Below are 24,167 nucleotides of genomic sequence, written 5' to 3' on the forward strand. Positions count from 1 at the left end.
TTGTGAAAATGACTCTACTACCCAAAGCAATCTACAGATTCAATGCAATCCCTATCAAATTACCAATGGCATTTTTTACGGAGCTAGAACAAATCATCTTAAAATTTGTATGGAGACACAAAAGACCCCGAATAGCCAAAGCAGTCTTGAGGCAAAAAAATGGAGCTGGAGGAATCAGACTCCCTGACTTCAGACTATACTACAAAGCTACAGTAATCAAGACAATATGGTACTGGCACAAAAACAGAAACATAGATCAATGGAACAAGATAGAAAGCCCAGAGATTAACCCACGCACCTATGGTCAACTAATCTATGACAAAGGAGGCAAAGATATACAATGGAGAAAAGACAGTCTCTTCAATAAGTGGTGCTGGCTAAACTGGACAGCTACATGTAAAAGAATGAAATTAGGTGGCGCAGTGGTTGAGAATCTGCCTGCCAATGCAGGGGACGCGGGTTCGAGCCCTGGTCTGGGAGGATCCCACGTGCCGCGGAGCAGCTGGGCCCGTGAGCCACAATTGCTGAGCCTGCGCGTCTGGAGCCTGTGCTCCGCAACAAGAGAGGCCGCGATAGTGAGAGGCCTGCGCACCGTGATGAAGAGTGGCCCCCGCTTGCCACAACTAGAAGAAAGCCCTCGCACGGAAACGAAGACCCAACACAGACATAAATAAATAAATAAATATTTATTAAAAAAAATATTAAAGAATGAAATTAGAATACTCCCTAGCACCATACACAAAAATAAACTCAAACTGGATTAGAGACCTAAATATAAGACTGGACACTATAAAACTCTTAGAGGAAAACATAGGAAGAACACTCTTTGACATAAATCACAGCAAGATCTTTTATGATCCACCTCCTAGAGTAATGGAAATAAAAACAAAAATAAACAAATGGGACCTAATGAAACTTCAAAGCTTTTGCACAGCAAAGGAAACCATAAACAAGACGAAAAGACAACCCTCAGAATGGGAGAAAATATTTGCAAATGAATCAACGGACAAAGGATTAATCTCCAAAATATATAAACAGCTCATTCAGCTCAATATTAAAGAAACAAACACCCCAATCCAAAAATGGGCAGAAGACCTAAATAGACATTTCTCCAAAGAAGACATACAGACGGCCACGAAGCACATGAAAAGATGCTCAACATCACTAATTATTAGAGAAATGCAAATCAAAACTACAATGAGGTATCACCTCACTCCGGTTAGAATGGGCATCATCAGAAAATCTACAAACAACAAATGCTGGAGAGGGTGTGGAGAAAAGGGAACCCTCTTGCACTGTTGGTGGGAATGTAAATTGATACAGCTACTATGGAGAACAATATGGAGGTTCCTTAAAAAACTAAAAATAGAATTACCATATGACCCAGCAATCCCACTACTGGGCATATACCCAGAGAAAACCGTAATTCAAAAAGACACATGCACCCGAATGTTCATTGCCGCACTATTTACAATAGCCAGGTCATGGAAGCAACCTAAATGCCCATCAACAGACGAATGGATAAAGAAGTTGTGGTACATATATACAATGGAATATTACTCAGCCATAAAAAGGAACGAAATTGAGTCATTTGTTGAGAAGTGGCTGGATCTAGAGACTGTCATACAGAGTGAAGTAAGTCAGAAAGAGAAAAACAAATATCGTATATTAATGCATGTATGTGGAACCTAGAAAAATGGTACAGATGAGCCGGTTTGCAGGGCAGAAGTTGAGACACAGATGTAGAGAATGGACATATGGACATATGGACATAAGGGGGGAAAACTGCGGTGGGGTGGGGATGGTGGTGTGCTGAATTGGGCGATTGGGATTGACATGTATACTCTGATGTGTATAAAATTGATGCCTAATAAGAACCTGCAGTATAAAAAAACAAACAAACAAAACAATTAATACTAAACTTTCATTGGGTTATTTGTATGGAAATATGTTAATATAAATGTTTCAGACATTACATGAAATTTCTAAAAATCTTATATTTGTATTTGTATGGAAATATGTTAATATAAATGTTTCAGACATTACATGAAATTTCTAAAAATCTTATATTTGTATTTGTATGGAAATATGTATGGAAATATATTAATATAAATGTTTCAGACATTACATGAAAAAAAAAAAAGATTGCCAGTATTATTACAAAATATGTATGAAAAGCACACATAAAACTAAGCAAGTTTACAGACTGTAAATAAATGCTGAATTCTCACAGAATATGTACATCTTGGCTGTGTGATTTGAATAGGGGAAAGTATGAGCTATAATTATGCTCTTAGGGAAAAGGAGTAAGTAATCCATCATTGCAGATTTCTTGGCAAATGTGGGTTTAAAAACTTTTTTTCAAATGAAGACAGGGAAAGATGATTTAAAAATGAAGCTGAAAAGTGGGGGTTGGAGTGAGTTTAATTAACCTGCAAAAGACTAAGGCAACTGAGAAACCAAAACAAATGAAAACAAAACCTAGTCATGATCAACTTCTTACCACCAGAGGCTTAAGTGCTCAGTTTATAACATTCTACATTCTATTAGCTCACGAAAATCACACATATTCTTCATATTTATTTTTCATTTATTTAACAAACTTTATTAATTCCTTTGACTTTCTCCTCATAATAATCCTTTGAGTGTAGGACTACTATTATATCCATTTCACAGATGGGGAAGTGGGGGCAGAGAAAGGTTAAATGGACTTTGTTGCCCAAGGCCATACAGCCAGCAAGGAGCTGAGGTGCTATCAGAACACAGGCAACCTGTTTCCAGAGGCCCTGCCCTGCTACTACCTTCATAAAGGGTTTCTGATGGGAAGACCATACTTTTCCCTCTTACTAGTCCCTTCCCTCTAAGGTTACTTAGGACCCAAAGGAAAAAAACAGTCTATTACAGCTTTTTTTTAGAAAGTTGGACTTAAAATGAGAAAACCTAAGTTTGAGACTCAGACTCTACCACTTATTATCCCAGATGAGGCCACTTAGTCTCTATGAATCTGTTTTCTCATCTAAAAAGAATAATATTTTACCCAACCCACCCACGGGGTTACTGTAAAAATTACACTATAAATAGTATATGCTAAAGTACTATGGGACTTCCCTGGTGGCACAGTGGTTAAGACTCTGCGCTCCCAACGCAGGGGGCCCAGGTTCGATCCCTTGTCAGGTAACTAGATCCCACGTGCATGTCACAACTAAGGAGTCCACCTGCTGCAACTAAGGAGCCGGTGAGCCGCAACTAACACCCAGCGCAACCAAATAAAAAAATAAAATAATAAAAAACTAAAGTCTACAAAGTACTCTATAAGAATTCAAATAGTCAAAAAACATTTACTGAAGACCCATTCTGTACCAGGTACCCTGTGAGGCAATGGATATCTCTCAGTGAACCAGACAGAGATAGGCCTTGCCCTCCTGGTGACTCCAATCTAGAGATGAAGCACTTTATAAGCAAGCCAAGAAAAGCTTTAAATTTGTGATTTGTGAATCCTCAGTAGAGATGACTTGTGAACCCCCTAGTTTACAGATGAAGATACTAAAAACTACAATTGGGAAGACAGAATACTATGAGAGTCAAAGAGTTTTCAAAGTATTAAAGGTTCATTGCTATTACTGTCTTTATGTGATAGATGAGACAAATTAATTAATTAATTAATTTATTTATTTATTTATCTATTTATTTATTTATGGTTGCATCGGGTCTTCACTGCTGCGCGCAGGCTTTCTCTAGTTGCGGCAAGCAGGGGCTACTCTTCACTGTGGCGCGCAGGCTTCTCATTGCGGTGGTTTCTCTTGTTGCGGAGCACGGGCTCTAGGTGTATGGGCTTCAGTAGTTGTGGCACGCGGGCTGCAGCAGTTGTGGCTCCCGGGCTCTAGGGCCAGGCTCAGTAGTTGTGGCACACAGGCTTAGTTGCTCCATAGCATGTGGGATCTTCCTGGACCAGGGCTTGAACCCGTGTCCCCTGCATTGGCAGGCAGATTCTAACCACTGCGCCACCAGGGAGGTCCCCAAATTTTAAATTCTACTTTAGAAGCAAAGAATAGATTCATTCAGTCATTCGTTTATTTTGAAAAGTCTAGATTCAGGCACTGTGCTAAGTGCTAGGAAAACACAGGGGAAAAGACATAATTACAGTCTTCAAGAAGCTCAGTCTAAGTAGGAGTGTAGGCAAGAAAAGCAAAAATGATACTATCACAGTGGCAAGCCCGCTCAGTCTAGTTACTGGAAACTATGGGAATAGGCTCGTGGTACCATGTACCTACAGCACAGATTTAAACACACACGCACACTCACATATAAACCAATAATATAACTTAGCAGGCCTAGCAACAGATTGACTTTTAGCCAATAAAAAATCTTTGAGGATGGAAGCTGTGATGTGCTACCTGTTATAAACATGAAGAAACAAGAAATTACTGTTCTCTTTCGCAAAGTCTAAAACCTGAGATACACAAAACAAAGTATAACTCAGCCGGAATAGAAAAATCACTAACTTTCAAGGCAGAAATATCTCCACAGCTAAAACAAAACTAAACATTAAGGAATCGGCTGAGTATAAGTAGTTCAAATATCCTAAGAAAGAAATTAATTAAAAAGTTAATTTCCTTTCCCCAGGCGTATAGACAAATGCTCATCAATAGACGTAGTTTTGTATATATATAAACCACATTCTCAAAAAGACTAACCACCACTGGAAAGTTAAAAACATCCTTTGGATCCTCTTTTTTTTTTTAACGGGGGTGGAAATCACTATAATTTGGTAAAAAGCCTCAGGATATGCAACTGTAAGAATTAAACCTTCTAGTAACCAATATTAATGAACTAAAAAAAAAAAAAAATTTAGTATTTATGCCCCTAGATACTAATTCCCTAGTCCCAAGATAGAACCTCTCAATGTCATGAAAAGTCCCCAAAGATTCAGAACCTATACCCAGGGAAGAACAAAGAAACAGACAAATCTCATCAATAATTTCAAAATAAGCAGAACTATCCTTCCAGACTATCAGCTAAGGAACAGTTCTGAAATTTTAGACCCCTTTTCCCCTAACAGTGAAGAAATCTCATTTTTTAAAAATGACATGAATGTCTGAATAAATATTTTTTAGGGTCTGAGAGGAAAGTGATATGCTTCCTTAGTTACTTCTATTATTAGTTTTACTATTCATATAATTAAAAAAGTAGAAACACAGTCTGCTACTTAATCATTTCTTGAGTTTATAAGTTACATAAAAGATTCCCAAGCATTTGTATAATCTCCTCCTTGAGCTTCCACTAAATTATTCCAAAATGAAGAATTTAACAGTTATGAGCAGCATATCATTCCAGAACTGAAGGCTCCTCAACTGGCTGATTACTCCCTTTCATGGTAATTTCATGGGTCTATAGTAACCCAGGTCTGACACCTATACTGACCAGCTGATCAATTCCAAGCTACCAGTAACTACATGAAATGTCCAAAGCATCTCCTCAGTTCTGCAGCAATGTCCCAAACCTATACTTATAACTAAACCAGTCCTGAGGCCCTCCCTATCAACACCTCGAATCAAAACTAGGGCAAGAAGGGGAAAAAAGGAGCTTATATAAGAAAGGATCCAAGAATTAAGATTTACAAAGGCTAAAACTATATTACTCATCTTGTTACTTCTCCCCTCTCTATCCTCCTACCCTTTATAGAAGGCTGACCCTCAACCAGCATCACTCTCTAGCATCTCTAATCTCTTCCCCAACCTCTCCCGACCTGTTCCCTCTAGCTACGATACTATTTCTCTACTACCTGTACTCCAATTCACACATCAGATAGTCAACACACTGTATTTACTATATTGTATTGTATTTACACAACCCCATCCATAAGCAGAGAGGCGGCCTAAAATCATAATAGGCCATAGGCACCCCAAAACACACCACCACATGTGTACCTGCCCACCAGAAAGACAAGATCCAGCCTCATCCACCTGAACACAGTCACTGGTCCCCTCCACCTGGAAGCCTACACAGCCCACTGAAGCAACCTTAGCCACTGCGGACAGACACCAAAAACAACGGGAACTACGAACCTGCAGACTGCGAAAAGGAGACCCCAAACACAGTAAGATAAGCAAAATGAGAAGACAAAAAAACACACAGCAGATGAAGGAGCAAGGTAAAAACCCACCAGACCAAACAAATGAAGAAGAAATAGGCAGTCTACCTGAAAAAGAATTCAGAATAATGATAGTAAAGATGATCCAAAATCTTGGAAATAGAATGGAGAAAATACAAGAAATGTTTAACAAGGACCTAGAAGAACTAAAGAACAAACAAACAATGATGAACAACACAATAAATGAAATAAAAAATTCTCTAGAAGGAATCAATAGCAGAATAACTGAGGCAGAAGAGCAGATAAGTGACCTGGAAGATAAAATAGTGGAAATAACTACTGCAGAGCAGGATAAAGAAAAAAGAATGAAAAGAACTGAGGACAGTCTCAGAGACCTCTGGGACAACATTAAACTCACCAACATTCGAATTATAGGGGTCCCAGGAGAAGAAGAGAAAAAGAAAGGGACTGAGAAAATATTTGAAGAGATCATAGTTGAAAACTTCCCTAATATGGGAAAGGAAATAGTTAATCAAATCCAGGAAGCACAGAGAGTCCTATAAAGGATAAATCCAAGGAGAAACACGCCAAGACACATATTAATCAAACTATCAAAAATTAAATACAAAGAAAACATATTAAAAGTGGCAAGGGAAAAACAACAAATAACACACAAGGGAATCCCCATAAGGTTGACAGCTGATCTTTCAGCAGTAACTCTGCAAGCCAGAAGGAGTGGCAGGATATATTTAAAGTGACAAAGGAGAAAAACCTACAACCAAGATTACTCTACCCAGCAAGGATCTCATTCAGCTATGATGGAGAAATTAAAAACTTTACAGACAAGCAAAAGCTAAGAGAATTCAGCACCACCAAACCAGCTTTACAACAAATGCTAAAGGAACTTCTCTAGGCAGGAAACACAAGAGAAGGAAAAGACCTACAATAACAAACCCAAAACAATTAAGAAAATGGGAATAGGAACATATATATCGATAATTACTTTAAATGTAAATGGATTAAATGCTCCAACCAAAAGACACAGACTGGCTGAATGGATACAAAAACAAGACCCGTATACATGCTGTTTACAGGAGACCCACTTCAGACCTAGGGACACATACAGACTGAAAGTGAGGGGATGGAAAAACATATTCCATGCAAATGGAAATCAAAAGAAACCTGGAGTAGAAATTCTCATATCAGACAAAATAGACTTTAAAATAAAGACTATTACAAGACACAAAGAAGGACACTACATAATGATCAAGGGATCGATCCAAGAAGAAGATATAACAATTGTAAATATTTATGCACCCAACAGACGAGCACCTCAATACATAAGGCAAATACTAACAGCCATAAAAGGGGAAATCGACAGTAACACAATCATAGTAGGGGACTTTAACACCCCACTTTCACCAATGGACAGATCATCCAAAATGAAAATAAATAAAGAAACACAAGCTTTAAATGATACATTAAACAAGATGGACTTAATTCATATTTATAGGACATTCCATCCAAAAACAACAGAATACACATTCTTCTCAAGTGGTCATGGAACATTCTCCAGGACAGATCATATCTTGGGTCACAAATTAAGCCTTGGTAAATTTAAGAAAATTGAAATCGTATCAAGTATCTTTTCCGACCACAACACTATGAGACTAGATATCAATTACAGGAAAAAATGTTTTAAAAATACAAGCACATGGAGGCTACTTACACTACTTACAATACACTACTTAATAACCAAGAGATCACTGAAGAAATCAAACAGAAAATCAAAAAATACCTAGAAACAAATGACAATGAAAACACGACGACCCAAAACCTATGGGATGCAGCAAAAGCAATTCTAACAGGGAAGTTTATAGCAATACAATCCTACCTTAAGAAACAAGAAACATCTCAAATAAACAACCTAACCTTACACCTAAAGCAATTAGAGAAAGGAGAACAAAAAAACCCCAAAGTTAGCAGAAGGAAAGAAATCATAAAGATCAGATCAGAAATAAATGAAAAAGAAATTAAGGAAACGATAGCAAAGATCAATAAAACTAAAAGCTGGTTCTTTGAGAACATAATCAAAATTGATGAACCATTAGCCAGACTCATCAAGAAAAAAAGGGAGAAGATTCAAATCAATGGAATTAGAAATGAAAAAGGAGAAGTAACAACTGACACTGCAGAATACAAAGGATCATGAGAGATTACTACAAGCAACTCTATGCCAGTAAAACGGACAACCTGGAAGAAATGGAAAAATTCTTAGAAATGCACAACCTCCCAAGACTGAACCAGGAAGAAATAGAAAATTTGACAGACCAATCACAAGCACTGAAATTGAAATTGTGATTAAAAATCTTCCAACAAACAAAAAAGCCCAGGACCAGATGGCTTCACAGGTGAATTCTATCAAACATTTAGAGAAGAGCTAACACCTATCCTTCTCAAACTCTTTCAAAATATAGCAAAGGGAGGAACACTCCCAAACTCATTCAATGAGGCCACCATCACCCTGATACCAACACCAGACAAAGATGTCACAAAGAAAGAAAACTACAGGCCGATATCACTGATGAGCATAGATGCAAAAATCCTCAACAAAATACTAGCAAACAGATCCAACAGCACACTAAAGGATCATACACCATGATCAAGGGGGGTTTATCCCAAGAATGCAAGGATTCTTCACTATAGGCAAATCAATCAATGTGATACACCATGTTAACAAATTGAAGGAGAAAAACCATATGATCATCTCAATAGATGCAGAGAAAGCTTGCGACAAAATTCAACACCCATTTATGATAAAAACCCTGTAGAAAGTAGGCACAGAAGGAACTTTTCTCAACATAATAAAGGCCATATATGACAAACCCACAGCCAACATCATTCTCAATGGGGAAAAACTGAAACCATTTCCACTAAGATCAAGAACAAGACAAGGTTGCTCACTATCACCACTATTATTCAACATACTTTTGGAAGTTTTAGCCACAGCAATCAGAGAAGAAAAAGAAATAAAAGGAATCCAAATCGGAAAAGAAGTAAAGCTGTCACTCTTGGCAGATGACATGATACTATACGCAGAGAATCCTAAAGATGCCACCAGAAAAATACTAGAGCTAATCAATGCATTTGGTAAAGTAGCAGGATACAAAATTAAAGCACAGAAATCTCTAGCATTCCTATACATTAATGATGAAAAATCTGAAAGTGAAATTAAGAAAACACACCCATTTACCATTGCAACAAAAAGAAAAAAATATCTAGGAATAAACCTACCTAAGGAGACAAAAGACCCATATGCAGAAAATTATAAGACACTGATGAAAGAAATTAAAGATGATACATAGATGGAGAGATATACCATGTTCTTGGATTGGAAGAATCAACATTGTGAAAATGACTCTACTACCCAAAGCAATCTATAGATTCAATGCAATCCCTATCAAACTACCACTGGCATTTTTCACAGAACTAGAACAAAAAATTTCACAATTTGTATGGAGACACAAAAGACCCCGAATAGCCAAAGCAGTCTTGAGGGAAAAAAATGGAGCTGGAAGAATCAGACTCCCTCACTTCAGACTATACTACAAAGCTACAGTAATCAAGACAGTATGGTACTGGCAAAAAAAAGAAATACAGATCAATGGAACAGGATAGAAAGCCCAGAGATAAACCCACGCACATACGGTCACCTTATCTTTGATATAGGAGGCAAGAATATACAGTGGAGAAAAGAGAGCCTCTTCAATAAGTGGTGCTGGGAGAACTAGACAGGTACATGTAAAAGTATGAAATTAGAACACTCCCTAACACCATACACAAAAATATACTCAAAATGGATTCAAGAGCTAAATGTAAGGCCAGACATTATCAAACTCTTAGAGGAAAACATAGGCAGAACACTCTATGACATAAATCACAGCAAGATCCTTTTTGACCCACCACCTAGAGAAATGGAAATAAAAACAAAAATAAACAAATGGGACCTAATGAAACTTAAAAGCTTTTGCACAGCAAAGGAAACCATAAACAAGACCAAACAACAACCCTCAGAATGGGAGAAAATATTTGCAAATGAAGCAACTGACAAAGGATTCATCTCCAAAATTTACAAGCAGCTCATGCAGCTCAGTATCAAAAAAACAAACAACCCAATCCAAAAATGGGCAGAAGACCTAAATAGACATTTCTCCAAAGAAGATAAACAGATTGCCAACAAACACATGAAAGAATGCTCAACATCATTAATCATTAGAGAAATGCAAATCAAAACTACAATAAGATATCATCTCACACCAGTCAGAATGGCCATCATCAAAAAATCTACAAACAATAAATGCTGGAGAGGGTGTGGAGAAAAGGGAACCCTCCTGCACTGTTGGTGGGAATGTAAATTGATACAGCCACTATGGAGAACACTATGGAGGTTCCTTAAAAAACTAAAAATAGAATAGAACTACCATATGACCCAGCAATCCCACTACTGGGCATATACCCTGAGAAAACCATAATTCAAAAAGAGTCATGTACCACAATGTTCATTGCAGCTCTACTTACAATAGCCAGGACATGGAAGCAACGTAAGTGTCCATCAACAGACGAATGGATAAAGAAGATGTGGCACATATATACAATGGAATATTACTCAGCCATAAAAAGAAACGAAACTGAGTTATTTGTAGTGAGGTGGATGGACCTAGAGTCTGTCATACAGAGTGAAGTCAGAAAGAGAAAAACAAATACCGTATGCTAACACATATATATGGAATCTAAGAAAAAAAAAAAAGGTCATGAAGAACCTAGGTGCAAGACGGGAATAAAGACACAGACCTACTATAGAATGGACTTCAGGATATGGGGAGGGGGAAGGGTAAGCTGGGACGATGTGAGAGAGTGGCATGGACATATACACACTACCAGACGTAAAATAGATAGCTAGTGGGAAGCAGCCACATAGGACAGGGAGATCAGCTCGGTGCTTTGTGACCACCTAGAGGGGTGGGATAGGAGGGGTGGGATAGGGAGGGTGGGAGGGAGGGAGATGCAAGAGGGAAGAGATATGGGAAAATATGTATATGTATAACTGATTCACTTTGTTATAAAGCAGAAACTAACACACCATTGTAAAGCAATTATACTCCAATAAAGATGTTAAAAAAAAGAAGACCTAGAAGAATTAAAGAACAAACAAACAGAGATGAACAATACAATAAATGAAATGAAAAATACACTACAAGGAATCAACAGCAGAATAACTGAGGCAGAAGAACAGATAAGTGACCTGGAAGACAGAAATGGTGGAATTCACTGCAGAGGAACACAATAAAGAAAAAAGAATGAAAAGAAATGAAGACAGCCTAAGAGACCTCTGGGACAACATTAAACACAACATTCGCATTATAGGGGTCCCAAAAGCAGAAGCGAGAGAGAAAGGACCCAAGAAAATATTTGAAGAGATTATAGTTGAAAACTTCCCTAACATGGGAAAGGAAATAGCCACCCAAGTCCAGGAAGTGCAGAGAGTCCCAGGCAGGATAAACCCAAGAAGAAACACATGAAGACACATAGTAATCAAATTGACGACAAGAAAAATTACTGAAAACAACAAAGGAAAAACGACAAATAACATACAAGGTCACTCACATAAGGTTAACAGCTGATTTCTCAGCAGAAACTCTGCAAGCCAGAAGGGAGTGGCATGATATATTTAAAGTGATGAAAGGGAATAATGTACAACCAAGATTACTCTACCTGGCAAGGATCTCATTCAGATTCAACAGAGAAATCAAAAGCTTTACAAACAAGCAAAAGCTAAGAGAATTCAGCACCACCAAACCAGCTCTACCACTAATGCTAAAGGAACTTCTCTAAGTGGGAAACACAAGAGAAGAAAACACCTACAAAAACAAACCCAAAACAATTAAGAAAATGGTAACAGGAACATACATATCGATAATTACCTTAAATGTGAATGGATTAAATGCTCCAACCAAAAGACACAGGCTCGCTGAATGGATACAAAAACAAGACCCACAAATATGCTGTCTACAAGAGACCCACTTCAGACCTAGGGACACATACAGACTGAAAGTGAGGGGATGGAAAAAGATATTCCATGCAAATGGAAATCAAAAGAAAGCTGGAGTAGCAATACTCATATCAGATAAAATAGACTTTAAAACAAAGAATGTTACAAGACACAAGGGAGGACACTACATAATGATCGAGGGATCAATCCAAGAAGAAGACATAACAATTATAAATATATATGCACCCAACATTGGAGCACCTCAATACATAAGGCAACTGCTAACAGCTATAAAAGAGGAAATCGACAGTAGCACAATAATAGTGGGGGACGTTAACACCTCACTTACACCAATGGACAGATCATCCAAACAGAAAATTAATAAGGAAACACAAGCTTTAAATGACACAATAGACCAGATAGATTTAATTGATATTTATAGGACATTCCATCCAAAAACAGCAGATTACGCTTTCTTCTCAAGTGCGCACGGAACATCCTCCAGGATAGATCACATCTTGGGTCACAAATCAAGCCTCAGTAAATTTAAGAAAATTGAAATCATATCAAGCATCTTTTATGACCACAATGCTATGAGATTAGAAATCAACAACTACAGGCAAAAAAACGTAAAAAACACAAACACATGGAGGCTAAACAATATGTTACTAAATATCCAAGAGATCACTGAAGAAATCAAAGAGGAAATCAAAAAATACCTAGAAACAAATGACAACAAAAGCATGACGATCCAAAACCTATGGGATGCAGCAAAAGCAGTTCTAAGAGGGAAGTTTATAGCAATACAAGCCTACCTCAAGAAACAAGAAAAATCTCAAACAATCTAACATTACACCTAAAGCAACTAGAGAAAGAAGAACAAACAAAACCCAAAGTTAGTAGAAGGAAAGAAATCATAAAGAACAAAGCAGAAATAAATGAAATAGAAACAAAGAAAACAATAAAAAAGATCATTAAAACTAAAAGCTGGTTCTTTGAGAAGATGAACAAAATTGATAAACCATTAGCCAGACTCATCAAGAAAAATAGGGAGAGGACTCAAATCAATAAAATTGGAAATGAAAAAGCAGAAGTTACAACAGACACCACAGAAATACAAAAAGCATCCTAAGAGACTACTACAAGCAACTCTATGCCAATAGAATGGACAACCTGGAAGAAATGGACAAATTCTTAGAAAGGTATAACCTTCCAAGACTGAACCAGGAAGAAATAGAATATATGAACAGACCAATCACAAGCAATGAAATTTGAAAATGTGATTAAAAATCTTCCAACAAACAAAAGTCCAGGACCAGATGGCTTCACAGGTGAATTCTATCAAACATTTAGAGAAGAGCTAACACCCATCCTTCTCAAACTCTTCCAAAAAACGGCAGAGGAAGGAACACTCCCAAACTCATTCTATGAGGCCGCCATCACCCTTATACCAAAACCAGACAAAGATACTACAAAAAAAGAAAATCACAGACCAATATCACTGGTGAATATAGATGCAAAAATCCTCAACAAAATACTAGCAAACAGAATCCAACAACACATTAAAAGGATCATACACCATGATCATGTGGGATTTATCCCAGGGATGCAAGGATTCTTCAATATACGCAAATCAATCAATGGGATACACCATATTAACAAATTGAAGAAGAAAAACTATATGATAATAGATGTCGAAAAAACTTTTGACAAAATTCAACACCCATTTAAGATAAAAACTCTCCAGAAAGTGGGCACAGAGGGAACCCTACCTCAACATAATAAAGGTCATATACGACAAACCCACAGCAAACATCATTCTCAATGGTGAAAAACTGAAAGCATTTCCTCCAAGATCAGGAATTAGACAAGGATGTCTAATAGTGTCTCGCCACTATTATTCAACATAGTTTTGGTAGTCCTAGCCATGGCAATCAGAGAAGAAAAAGAAATAAAAGGAATACAAATTGGAAAACAATAAGTAAAACTGTCACTGTTTGCAGCTGACATGATACTATACATCTTTAGAGAATCCTAAAGATGCCACCAGAAAACTACTAGAGCTTATCTATGAATTTGGTAAAGTTGCAGGATACAAAATTAATGCACAGAAATCTCTTGCATTCCTATACATTAATGATGAAAAATCTGAAAGAGAAATTAAGGAAACACTCCCATTTACCACTGCAACAAAAAGAATAAAATACCTATGAATAAACCTACCTGAGGAGACAAAAGACCTGTATGCACAAAACTATAAGACACTGATGAAAGAAATTAAAGATGATACATAGATGGAGAGATATACCACGTTCTTGGATTGGAAGAATCAATATTGTGAAAATGACTATACTACCCAACGCAATCTACAGATTCAGTGCAATCCCTACCACATTACCAATGGCATTTTTTCCAGAACTGGAAGAAAAAATCTTAAAATTTGTATGGAGACACAAAAGACCCCGAATAGCCAAAGCAGTCTTGAGGGAAAAAAACGGAGCTGGAGGAATCAGACTCCCTGACTTCAGACTATACTACAAAGCTACAGTAATCAAGACAATATGGTACTGGCACAAAAACAGAAACATAGATCAATGGAACAAGATAGAAAGCTCAGAGATAAACCCACACACCTATGGTCAACTAATCTATGACAAAGGAGGCAAGGATATACAATGGAGAAAAGACAGTCTCTTCAATAAGTGGTGCTGGGAAAACTGGACAGCTATATGTAAAAGAATGAAATTAGAACACTCCCTAACACCATACACAAAAATATACTCAAAATGGATTCGAGACCTAAATGTAAGACTGGACACTATAAAACTCTTAGAGGAAAACATAGGAAGAACACTCTTTGACATAAATCACAGCAAGATCTTTTTTGATTACCTCTTAGAGTAATGGAAATAAAAACAAAAATAAACAAATGGGACCGAATGAAACTTAAAAGCTTTTGCAAAGCAAAGGAAACTATAAACAAGACGAAAAGACAACCCTCAGAATGGGAGAAAATATTTGCAAACGAATCAGTGGATGAAGGATTAATCTCCAAAATATATAAGCAGCTCATGCAGCTCAATATTAAAAAAACAAACAACCCAATGCAAAAATGGGCAGAAGACCTAAATAGACATCTCTCCAAAGAAGACATACAGATGGCCAAGAAGCACATGAAAAGCTGCTCAACATCACTAATTACTAGAGAAATGCAAATCAAAACTACAATGAGGTATCACCTCACACCAGTTAGAATGGGCATCATCAGAAAATCTACAAACAACAAATGCTGGAAAGGGTGTGGAGAAAAGGGAACCCTCTTGCACTGTTGGTGGGAACGTAAATTAATACAGCCACTATGGAGAACAGTATGGAGGTTCCTTAAAAAAACTAAAAATAGAATTACCATATGACCCAGCAATCCCACTACTGGGCATATACCCAGAGAATACCATAATTCAAAAAGACACATCCACCCCAATGTTCATTGCAGCACTATTTACAATAGCCAGGTCATGGACGCAACCTAAATGCCCATTGACAGACTAACAGATAAAGAAGATGTGGTCCATGTATACAATGGAGTATTACTCAGCCATAAAAAGGAACGAAATTGGGTCATTTGTAGAGACGTGTATGGATCTAGAGACTGTCATATAGAGTGAAGTAAGTCAGAAAGAGAAAAACAAAAATCGTATATTAACGCATATATGTGGAACCTAGAAAAATGGTACAGATGAACCAGTTTGCAGGGCAGAAATAGAGACACAGACGTAGAGAAAAAAACGTTATGGACACCAAGGGGGGAAAGTGACAGGCGGGGGTGTGTGTGTGATGAATTGGGAGATTGGGATTGACATATACGCACTAATACGTATAAAGGATAACTAATAAGAACCTGCTGTATAAAAAAATAAATTAAATAAAATTCAAAAAAAAGAAGTGCATTATCTTCACTTAAAATAAATAAATAAATAGGAAAAAAATAATGGGTTTTTATCTCAAAGGGTTATTGTGAGAATTAAATCATCATGTAGGACTGTTACTGATATATATAAGCACTTCATAAGCGTTCATTGCTATTATTTTTATTAATAAGAAAAATACCATAGAAGTATTGTAAATGCTATGCAAGTGTTACTCATTATTATTGTTATTTAGAATCTCCGTGTTCATGGCACCTAAAATAATAATAAGTATATAGCATGTACTCAGTACTGATTCGATGCAGGAAAAGAGGAAAGGAGGAAAGGTCTTAACATGAGAAAGTATCTAACTTTTGACATTCTAGGGAGCGGCTGGAGAAATTTGTCCAGGAATGGCAAGAAATACGTATTTTGTGGTCTACAGAGGCTAAGCAATCTCAGGAGGAATTAGCAGGAGAAGGAGTGGGAAAGGCATTCCACAGGAAGCAGAGCTCTGTGTTCTCAGACTGACACATACCATGTTTACCTGAACTACAGTTTTGTAGCTAGAGTTTTGTAGCTGAGCCTGTCACAGGATGCAAACAAAACTTCTTGGTGAGATTAGCCTAATAAACAGGTACTTACTGAGCATGCCTCTATAATTGAGGTCCATGTCCCGGCTCTCTGATCGAACTTTAATAGCATCCAGAATGGCATCAGGAGACAACAGTCCCGAAGGCCTCACGACATTCAGAAGTTCAGTGAGGCTCATCAGAGGCAAACGGACAGCCTGCATGATTTCAGCATGATTCTCCTTTGAATTATGCTTACACCAGTTTAACAAGGCTAGGAAAATATCTTTTTCGGGAGCTGCAAATGAATCTCTTAATACGATGTTTAAAAGTGCTGTCTGCAAAGGATAAAAAGGAAAAATTCCAGTTATTATGTAGCTCAACCATGTGCGTGATCAATCAGTAAAACTTTACTGAACTGCAAGTATCACTTATATTTAAGCAATTAACTCTTCTTGACCATCTTCTTTCCTTATTCTTTGTGCCATGTACTCTCTTGCCCATTATGGCTGTGTGAATAGCCGTAGGCATCTTGTACCTAGTCTTTCCAGCACATCTGCACCCATCTTTAATAAAATAAGAAGAAAAACAGCAGTGTGAGACGCTGTCATTCCATACAGGTTCTTCAACAGAGTTAGCATTTATGAGCCGGTAAGATGCATCTAGCGTTTAAAATTCAAGCCTTTTGTTCCACAGTATTACTGCACCACAGCACTTTTGGTTCTCAGATTTCTAAACTGACTGCCAACAACACTGTGCGACCCTACAAGATCCTTGCCTTTGAAAATTAACTAGGACAATAAAAATCACAGTTACACTCAAATCAAGACTTGCAGCTTTTCAAAGAGGTTTTCTCATTTCAAGAAGTCAGGTCCTAGGAGGAACACAGGAAGGGAAAGGAAAGACAATCACCAGGGTTGAGAGGAAGATTTGGGAAAAATAGCTTTATTCTAGCTATTATATGGTATAAAACATTGTACAATAGTGAGTTCTGGGCCAGAAAAAAAAAACGACAATGACTTAAAGACATCCAATGAAACATCAGATCTCCTTTATGAATTTTCCCCCTCATAATAAGGAATTATTAGTAATACTCTGTCAGAGAAATACAAAACCAAAAAACAGTATGCAACACCACAAAGGAGCCTATTTGACGCCATCACATTGAAAACAACCACCAGCAGCACAGTCTCTTTTGCACATAGAACTTACCTGAAGAACCTTAAAAGAAAACAGCAGCAATCTGCCTCTCTCTTATATGATCTAGAGTCTCAGTAGCCAGAGGCAGGTGGCTAGAAACCTCTTCCACACTAATGGTTTTTATTTTTTTATTCTTAGTCCACTGCCATATTTCTAACTTACAGATATAAATAAAACAGTGCATGCCTGTAAATTACTTGTAGACAATGACACACCTTAGAAAGGGAGAGGAAGCCTTCGCTTGAGAGCACCTCCTGAGCATTTCTGTCCATAAACATGCAGCACATAGAAGTTAACTTGGGAAGGGAGTAGAGACTGGCAACATCAAAAGTCATACAGACATTCTGAATGTTAAGTATGGTGCAGAGGTACTCAGAGGTAGAATCCTCCAGCTCTGGAAATCCATATTTATGAGCCAGGCTCAAAAAGTCCAGCAGCACCTCCTCCTTCTCATCTGTCAGCGTCGCCCGCCCAGTATAGATGTATTTAAGTAGCATTGTGAATGCTTCTGCAGTGGTGTCTTGGAGAGGAATTTCAGCTTCAGGCTGAGATTCTCGCATTCCACCATATAGTAATGCTCTGCACATCAGAGAAGAAACGCATGAGAAAAACTTCAAATAGGATCTGCTACAAAATTATGAAATAAAGGTTATCAGCATTATAAAAAACATACATGTGTTTAATGACACAAAGATTCAGGTGAAGAAATGCATAGTAATAACTTAAAATAGTTCTCTAAAGAAAGACAAATAATTTAAAAACTATTTTGAATTAATTCTATAAACAACTGAACTAACGAATAATCCTGAGAGCTCAAGATACATAATAGACATTCATTAATTAGAAAGATGAAAGTGCTCTTTTGAGAGGAACAGTGAAATCAATATAAACCTGTTAAAGGTCAAGAAAGTAGTTTAAAAAGTAAAGCTCCAGAGGAAAAGATAATCAGATGAAAACAATTACACACAATCAGGTGCCATTCTCCCTGTCAGGCTGGCAGAAATTAAAAACCTGTTAATATTCAGCACTGCAAAAACAATGGAAAAACAGGTTTTCTCATGCACTGCTTTGAGAGTATAAATGGGTATCCCTTCTTGGAAAGGAATTTAAGTAATATCTATTCAAATCTAAAATATGCATACCCTTCAACTCAGTAATCTCACTTTTAGGATAAAGATAAATGTATAAGATAATACAGCAAGATAAAGATAAATGTATAAGAAGATATATTGAAACAATGGAAAAAATCTTAAATGTCCATCAAGAGGCACATGGTTGAAAAAACTATGATATACACATTCTATATATATTCTATGATATACACATTCTATGCAGCCATTAGAAAGATCAAGGGAGATCAAAATATACTGTCTTGGAAAGATGTCCAGGATATAGTTGGTAAGTCAGGTTGCAGATCCCTATGTGTCACATGGAAAAGAGTGTATAACACATACTTACATTTGTATGCACACAGGTATATATAGATATATCTATTTATATTGAGGGGAAATACATATTAAACTGTTAACAGTGGTTGTCTCTAGGGAATAGGATTAGATGGCTGGAAGGGAAGGGTCTTCATCTGTCAGCTTATAAATTAAAAATGAAATTCATGATGGGATTATGGATAATTTGACTTTTCTATTTTGTCTTCCAGTATTTTTCAGATTAAAAAAAATCCCCATATTATTGCTTATCTGCTCATCTAAATAATGAAAACTAGACAATCCAGTCAGGTAGTAAATTTACATTTCTACCTCTATTACTCTAGGAGAAATAATATAAACCAACTAAAGTTTCCAATCCATCAGGAAAGAAAGGGTGGCCAGAGGAGGACTAGGGAGGAGTGCAGAAAAGGAAGAGTAATGAGTGAGAAAGAAAACGTGTAAAAGTGACAGCAAGAAAATAAGGGGACAAAAAGAGACTCCCGTGCTCCTAAGATCCTCAAGAGCAGGACTAGCATTTCAAAGTTTCCCTCCATGCTTGCCTAGAACTCCTCCCACCCTCCCCTGGACAAGCAAGACAGGACATTCTTGCTTGTCTCACAGAAACAGTTGCAACTACCCAGCAAAAGATTCATGAATATTCTGAGCATACTTCCTCACTGGGTTATAGTCTGCCTAAAAACATCTGTGAAGGTTTCCATGAATCCAGAGAGCATCCAATCACAACCTTAAAATTACTAGATTAAAGGATACCTTCCTGGGGAGATCTTGCCAAGACCTACTCCCACTCCAGTGTGATCCATGGTACTTACCTGGATTCTCGATGTTTTAAAAGTGGTTTTGATGAGGACCCCTAGGAAGCCTAAATATGAACCCCCAACTTGTGGAAGGTTCCCTCCAGTACAGTTAGCTTGTCCTTATCCGGGAACTGATAGGCTCTATGACCACACTCATAAGGTCTCTCCTGACTGCTGACAGTTAACTTTCCTTCGCACATGAACAGTGTCAGCAATGAGAATCAGTCTAAGATAGCGTTGGTAATGACTGAGTTTAGCCTGGTGAGCCATCAGATATTATAAAGGTTCAATACCCACAAAGAGACAGCAAGAACAAGATCAATAAATGAAGGGAGCATATTCCATTCGTTCAATACGATCTTCAAATTTCTAAAAGTACTTGAGTTTCTTTTAAGAATATACTGATCACCTAAAAGATACCCACCTACAGTTGTCTCAAATTATTTTTGAAAGAGGGAAGATATATAATAGTAACAAATACTAAACATAAGGCTGAAAAGTTCTAAATTAATAAAGAGTGGACTTTTACAAGACACTTTAATATAATGAATGGAAGAATGAAAAGGGAAAGAAGCACAAAAGTGTGCAGAGGACAGAGGTTGGTAACAAATAATGACAAGACCAAGGCCAGCTGCCTTGCCTTGATAGGAGCATGTTAGCTAGAACTCTTAATAGACTCCTCTCTTTTCTAAGCTCCTGGCTGTATTTACAGTGGCATTTTATATTTACAAGATGAAACATTCTAAAAATGTTTATAAAGCACTGTAAGAGTTATAGCTAAACACTAAATATTTCCAAGAAACACACTTTACTACAATATGTGTGACTCTAGGTTGGTTTTGCTGTCTCAGTTAATTCTGATTGTAAAAATCAGAATGCAGTTTTCACTAGAAGATAACTGAAATTTTATCCATGCCTCAGCATCTCAATTTCTCGATATCAAGTTTCACAGGCAAATCCATGATTTTTTGGATATGGACTCTATGGATCTGTCAAGGATACATTATCAGTCAATAATTCAGTGATGATTCCCTTTTAACTAAGATTAGGTAAAATGTAGAGTAATTAGACCTCAGTTTAACATTTATAACCCTGGAAATTAGGGGTCTAAGTAACAAACAATAGCTATGTATACGTACAAGTATGATTTTTACATTAATTAAACACATATTTTGTTTAGTTTTAGCTCTAATATAACTATGAAACTTAGTCTCAGTAAATATCTAAGTTTCCTTTACTTTGGGGTTGTCAAACTGCATGTCTTAGAGATCTGTTGGGTTACCTACAGGTCCTGGACCTCCGTAGTCTGAAACTAAGATGTATACGTGTTCACTGGCGAGTCCAGAGGTCAGTCTACCCGTACAACAAGAGGCCCATCTGCCAATAAATCAGTTTAAGTTCCATTAGCCATCAACTGTGAGGAGAGGGTGAAGGCAACAAAGACTCAGCCTCAGAAATATTGTTGAGACCCTGAAAAATGGTTGATCGGGTACAGTCTAGCCTAAGAAGTCTCCTAACCCTATGATTCTAAGATGACTCCTGAAAGGAAAAGGTGATTTTCAAAACATAACAAAAAGTTGACAAAGATTAAATTCTTATAGATGTTGAATTGAATGACTGCTAGAATTTATTATTGTTTTGTTACATATTTTTCACAGAGTGGAAAATACCAGTGTTTTCTACAAGTGACTTCAATCTTCAAAAAGTAATATACACTTACCGAAAATATTGGCACCTTGCTGCTAAAATTACCCTGTGGGCAGGAAAACGTTTCTTTTCCACAACAAATGTGACGTCGCCATATTCTTCCCCAATCAACAAGGCACCAATATGTTCAGACAAAATGTGCACATGATCAATTTCCCCCACTGCAGTAAAGGGGCGAAGAGGGTGGCTGTTACTCATCTTGTAGAACAGATGATAGTCGTTGATCTATTATATAAAGAAGGGATGACAGTTAGTGAGGAGAGGGGAGTACACTTCGAAAATCACATACCATAAACACAGATAAGTAAAAATGTATATTCTAAAAAAGTCACAAAAGAGAGCAATTTTATCATCATTGGTATCTATATTAACCCATCTATTCTGGGAAGCAATTCAGCCTACTCCCATTAACTCCACTGTTCTCACTGCCTTATCACAATAAAAGTCAGGATCTTCAAACACTAACAGCACTTGGAGCCATCACAATCTAGAAAACTGTGTTCAAACTACAAGTCCCTTATTTCTCAGTATCTCAGGAAAAGGAAAATCAACAACCAGAAGAGCTCCTCTTGTAGCACAGATATATTTACTAAGGTGGGTATAACTAACTAGACCCACTGGAAAACTTGTTCAGGCATAGATTTAGACCTAAATCACAAACAGAATAAACTAAATTGTAAGATTTCAAATGATTACAGAGGTTTTGGTCTGAAACCCTCTTAAATATTTTATAAAAAATTATAATCTTAAGTCACAAAAATAACTTGACATTTATTAATAGAAGCTTATAGTAAGAATCCTAACCTCCCTCAAAAAAAGAATAACTCCAATATTTTTCTGAAGACTGTAACTTCCAGTCCAAACTTACACCCCTGATAATCAGGTAGCCTGTATTTATCAGAACATCATTATATTTAATCTCATTTCCTTGCTTTTGTATGCAATGCCTTTCTACAAACGTAACTGAAAATCAAAGGGCTAAAACTTAATTAACAGCTTTGCATATTAGAAAAGGGAGTTATTTTCTTCAAAAGCTAAAAATGTTTATATTCTTAAATCTCTACTGTATTTGCAGGTAGTACTTTTCCAGGTGTAAGTAATCCAGCAAGTGGATGAGAGCCCTCACTAGCGTGCAGGTGCCTGAAGTGAAGATGTGGCTGACAACTCAGAGGTGAGCCAGCTACCCCTCTGTTGCACCAGAAACTAGAAGAAATGAGCCAGATATGCGCTCTCCACTAGACCTCCACATTTTTTTTGTTTGAATTTTAGAATTTTATTTATTTTCTTATACAGCAGGTTCTTACTAGTTATCCATTTTATACATATTAGTGTATATATGTCAATCCCAATCTCCCAAGACCTCCACACCTTCTTGAACTCTCCACTTGTACCGGGATTAAAGATTAAGCCACTCCTAATCTTTAAACTTCCACATGCAGGTCTGTTATCAACAAGGTATGTGAGAAATTGTCTTTATCCCCCGAGACTGCAGTGGAAGATCCTCACAGTCCAGTTTCCCCAGTTACTTGTTACTCCATGCCCACCCCCAACTGAGGAAGCAACAGCAAGGAATGTGATGTAGAGGAACATGGAGGATGAGTTAGGCAAGGAGACACCCACCCCAGGTAAGTAAACAAGCTCCTGGCTCCCTACAGTAGGAACATCAGGGGCTAGCAGCATATTCCCCTCATTCTCAAGGCAAATCCTTCTCCTTCAACTGCAACCTGCATTCAAAAGCCCTAAAAACTGAATCATCTCCAGTCACTTGTGTGTGAAAGACCAGATTCAGCTTAAGAGGATCCATTTAGGAGTGTCAGCAGATCATGTGAAATTCAATCATCTAACATCTGACACAACAGTCTAACACAGAAGTCGGCAAACTTTCTGCAAAGGGTCAGATAGTAAATATTTTAGGCTTTGCAGGCTATACAGCCTCCGTCACAACCATTCAACTCTGTAATTGGGAGCCTAAAAGCAGCCAGAGACAATAAGTAAGTTAATGAGCATGGCTTTGTTCCAATAAAACTATTTACAGAAAAGGACCGGATTTAACCCTTAGGCTATAGTTGGCCATCCCTGCTCTAACAAATGATCAAGGACTGACTGTACTCTACGCAAAGGATAAGACTGCTTTTGCTTTTTGTTTTGGTTTCTGGCTGGGTTATCCAAACGATGTTCAAAAGAGCATGGTCATTTCTTATATCAGCCATGAAATTCTGAAAGCTACTGGTACCTGATTTCAAAATCCCATTTTCCTTCAACATGAACTCTCATTATCACTATCCAATAGTTCAATGATAGTGCCTGACTCTAAACAAAATAGATGCTTTCCCTAGCTGAAAGGATGCCATGCATACACCCACTGAATATGTTCTCTGGTATCATATTATCTTAAAATTTT

The 24,167-nt window shown here is 37.3% G+C and overlaps 1 protein-coding gene across 1 annotated transcript in view; it reads right to left on the reverse strand.

Annotated features, from left to right (window-relative positions):
- BTBD9 (BTB domain containing 9) overlaps positions 1-24,167 on the reverse strand; it is a 409,107-nt gene that overhangs the window by 352,211 nt on the left and 32,729 nt on the right. The window contains exons 2-4 of the mRNA XM_068559438.1: positions 21,780-21,991; positions 18,033-18,396; positions 16,691-16,955 (exon numbers count right to left, since the gene is read on the reverse strand). Coding sequence (XP_068415539.1) covers positions 16,691-16,955; positions 18,033-18,396; positions 21,780-21,964 — 814 coding nt within the window. The 5' untranslated portion in view covers positions 21,965-21,991. The remainder of the gene's footprint in view (positions 1-16,690; positions 16,956-18,032; positions 18,397-21,779; positions 21,992-24,167) is intronic.

The sequence above is a fragment of the Eschrichtius robustus genome, chromosome 12 (assembly GCF_028021215.1).
Source record: "Eschrichtius robustus isolate mEscRob2 chromosome 12, mEscRob2.pri, whole genome shotgun sequence".
Taxonomy (NCBI): domain Eukaryota; kingdom Metazoa; phylum Chordata; class Mammalia; order Artiodactyla; family Eschrichtiidae; genus Eschrichtius; species Eschrichtius robustus.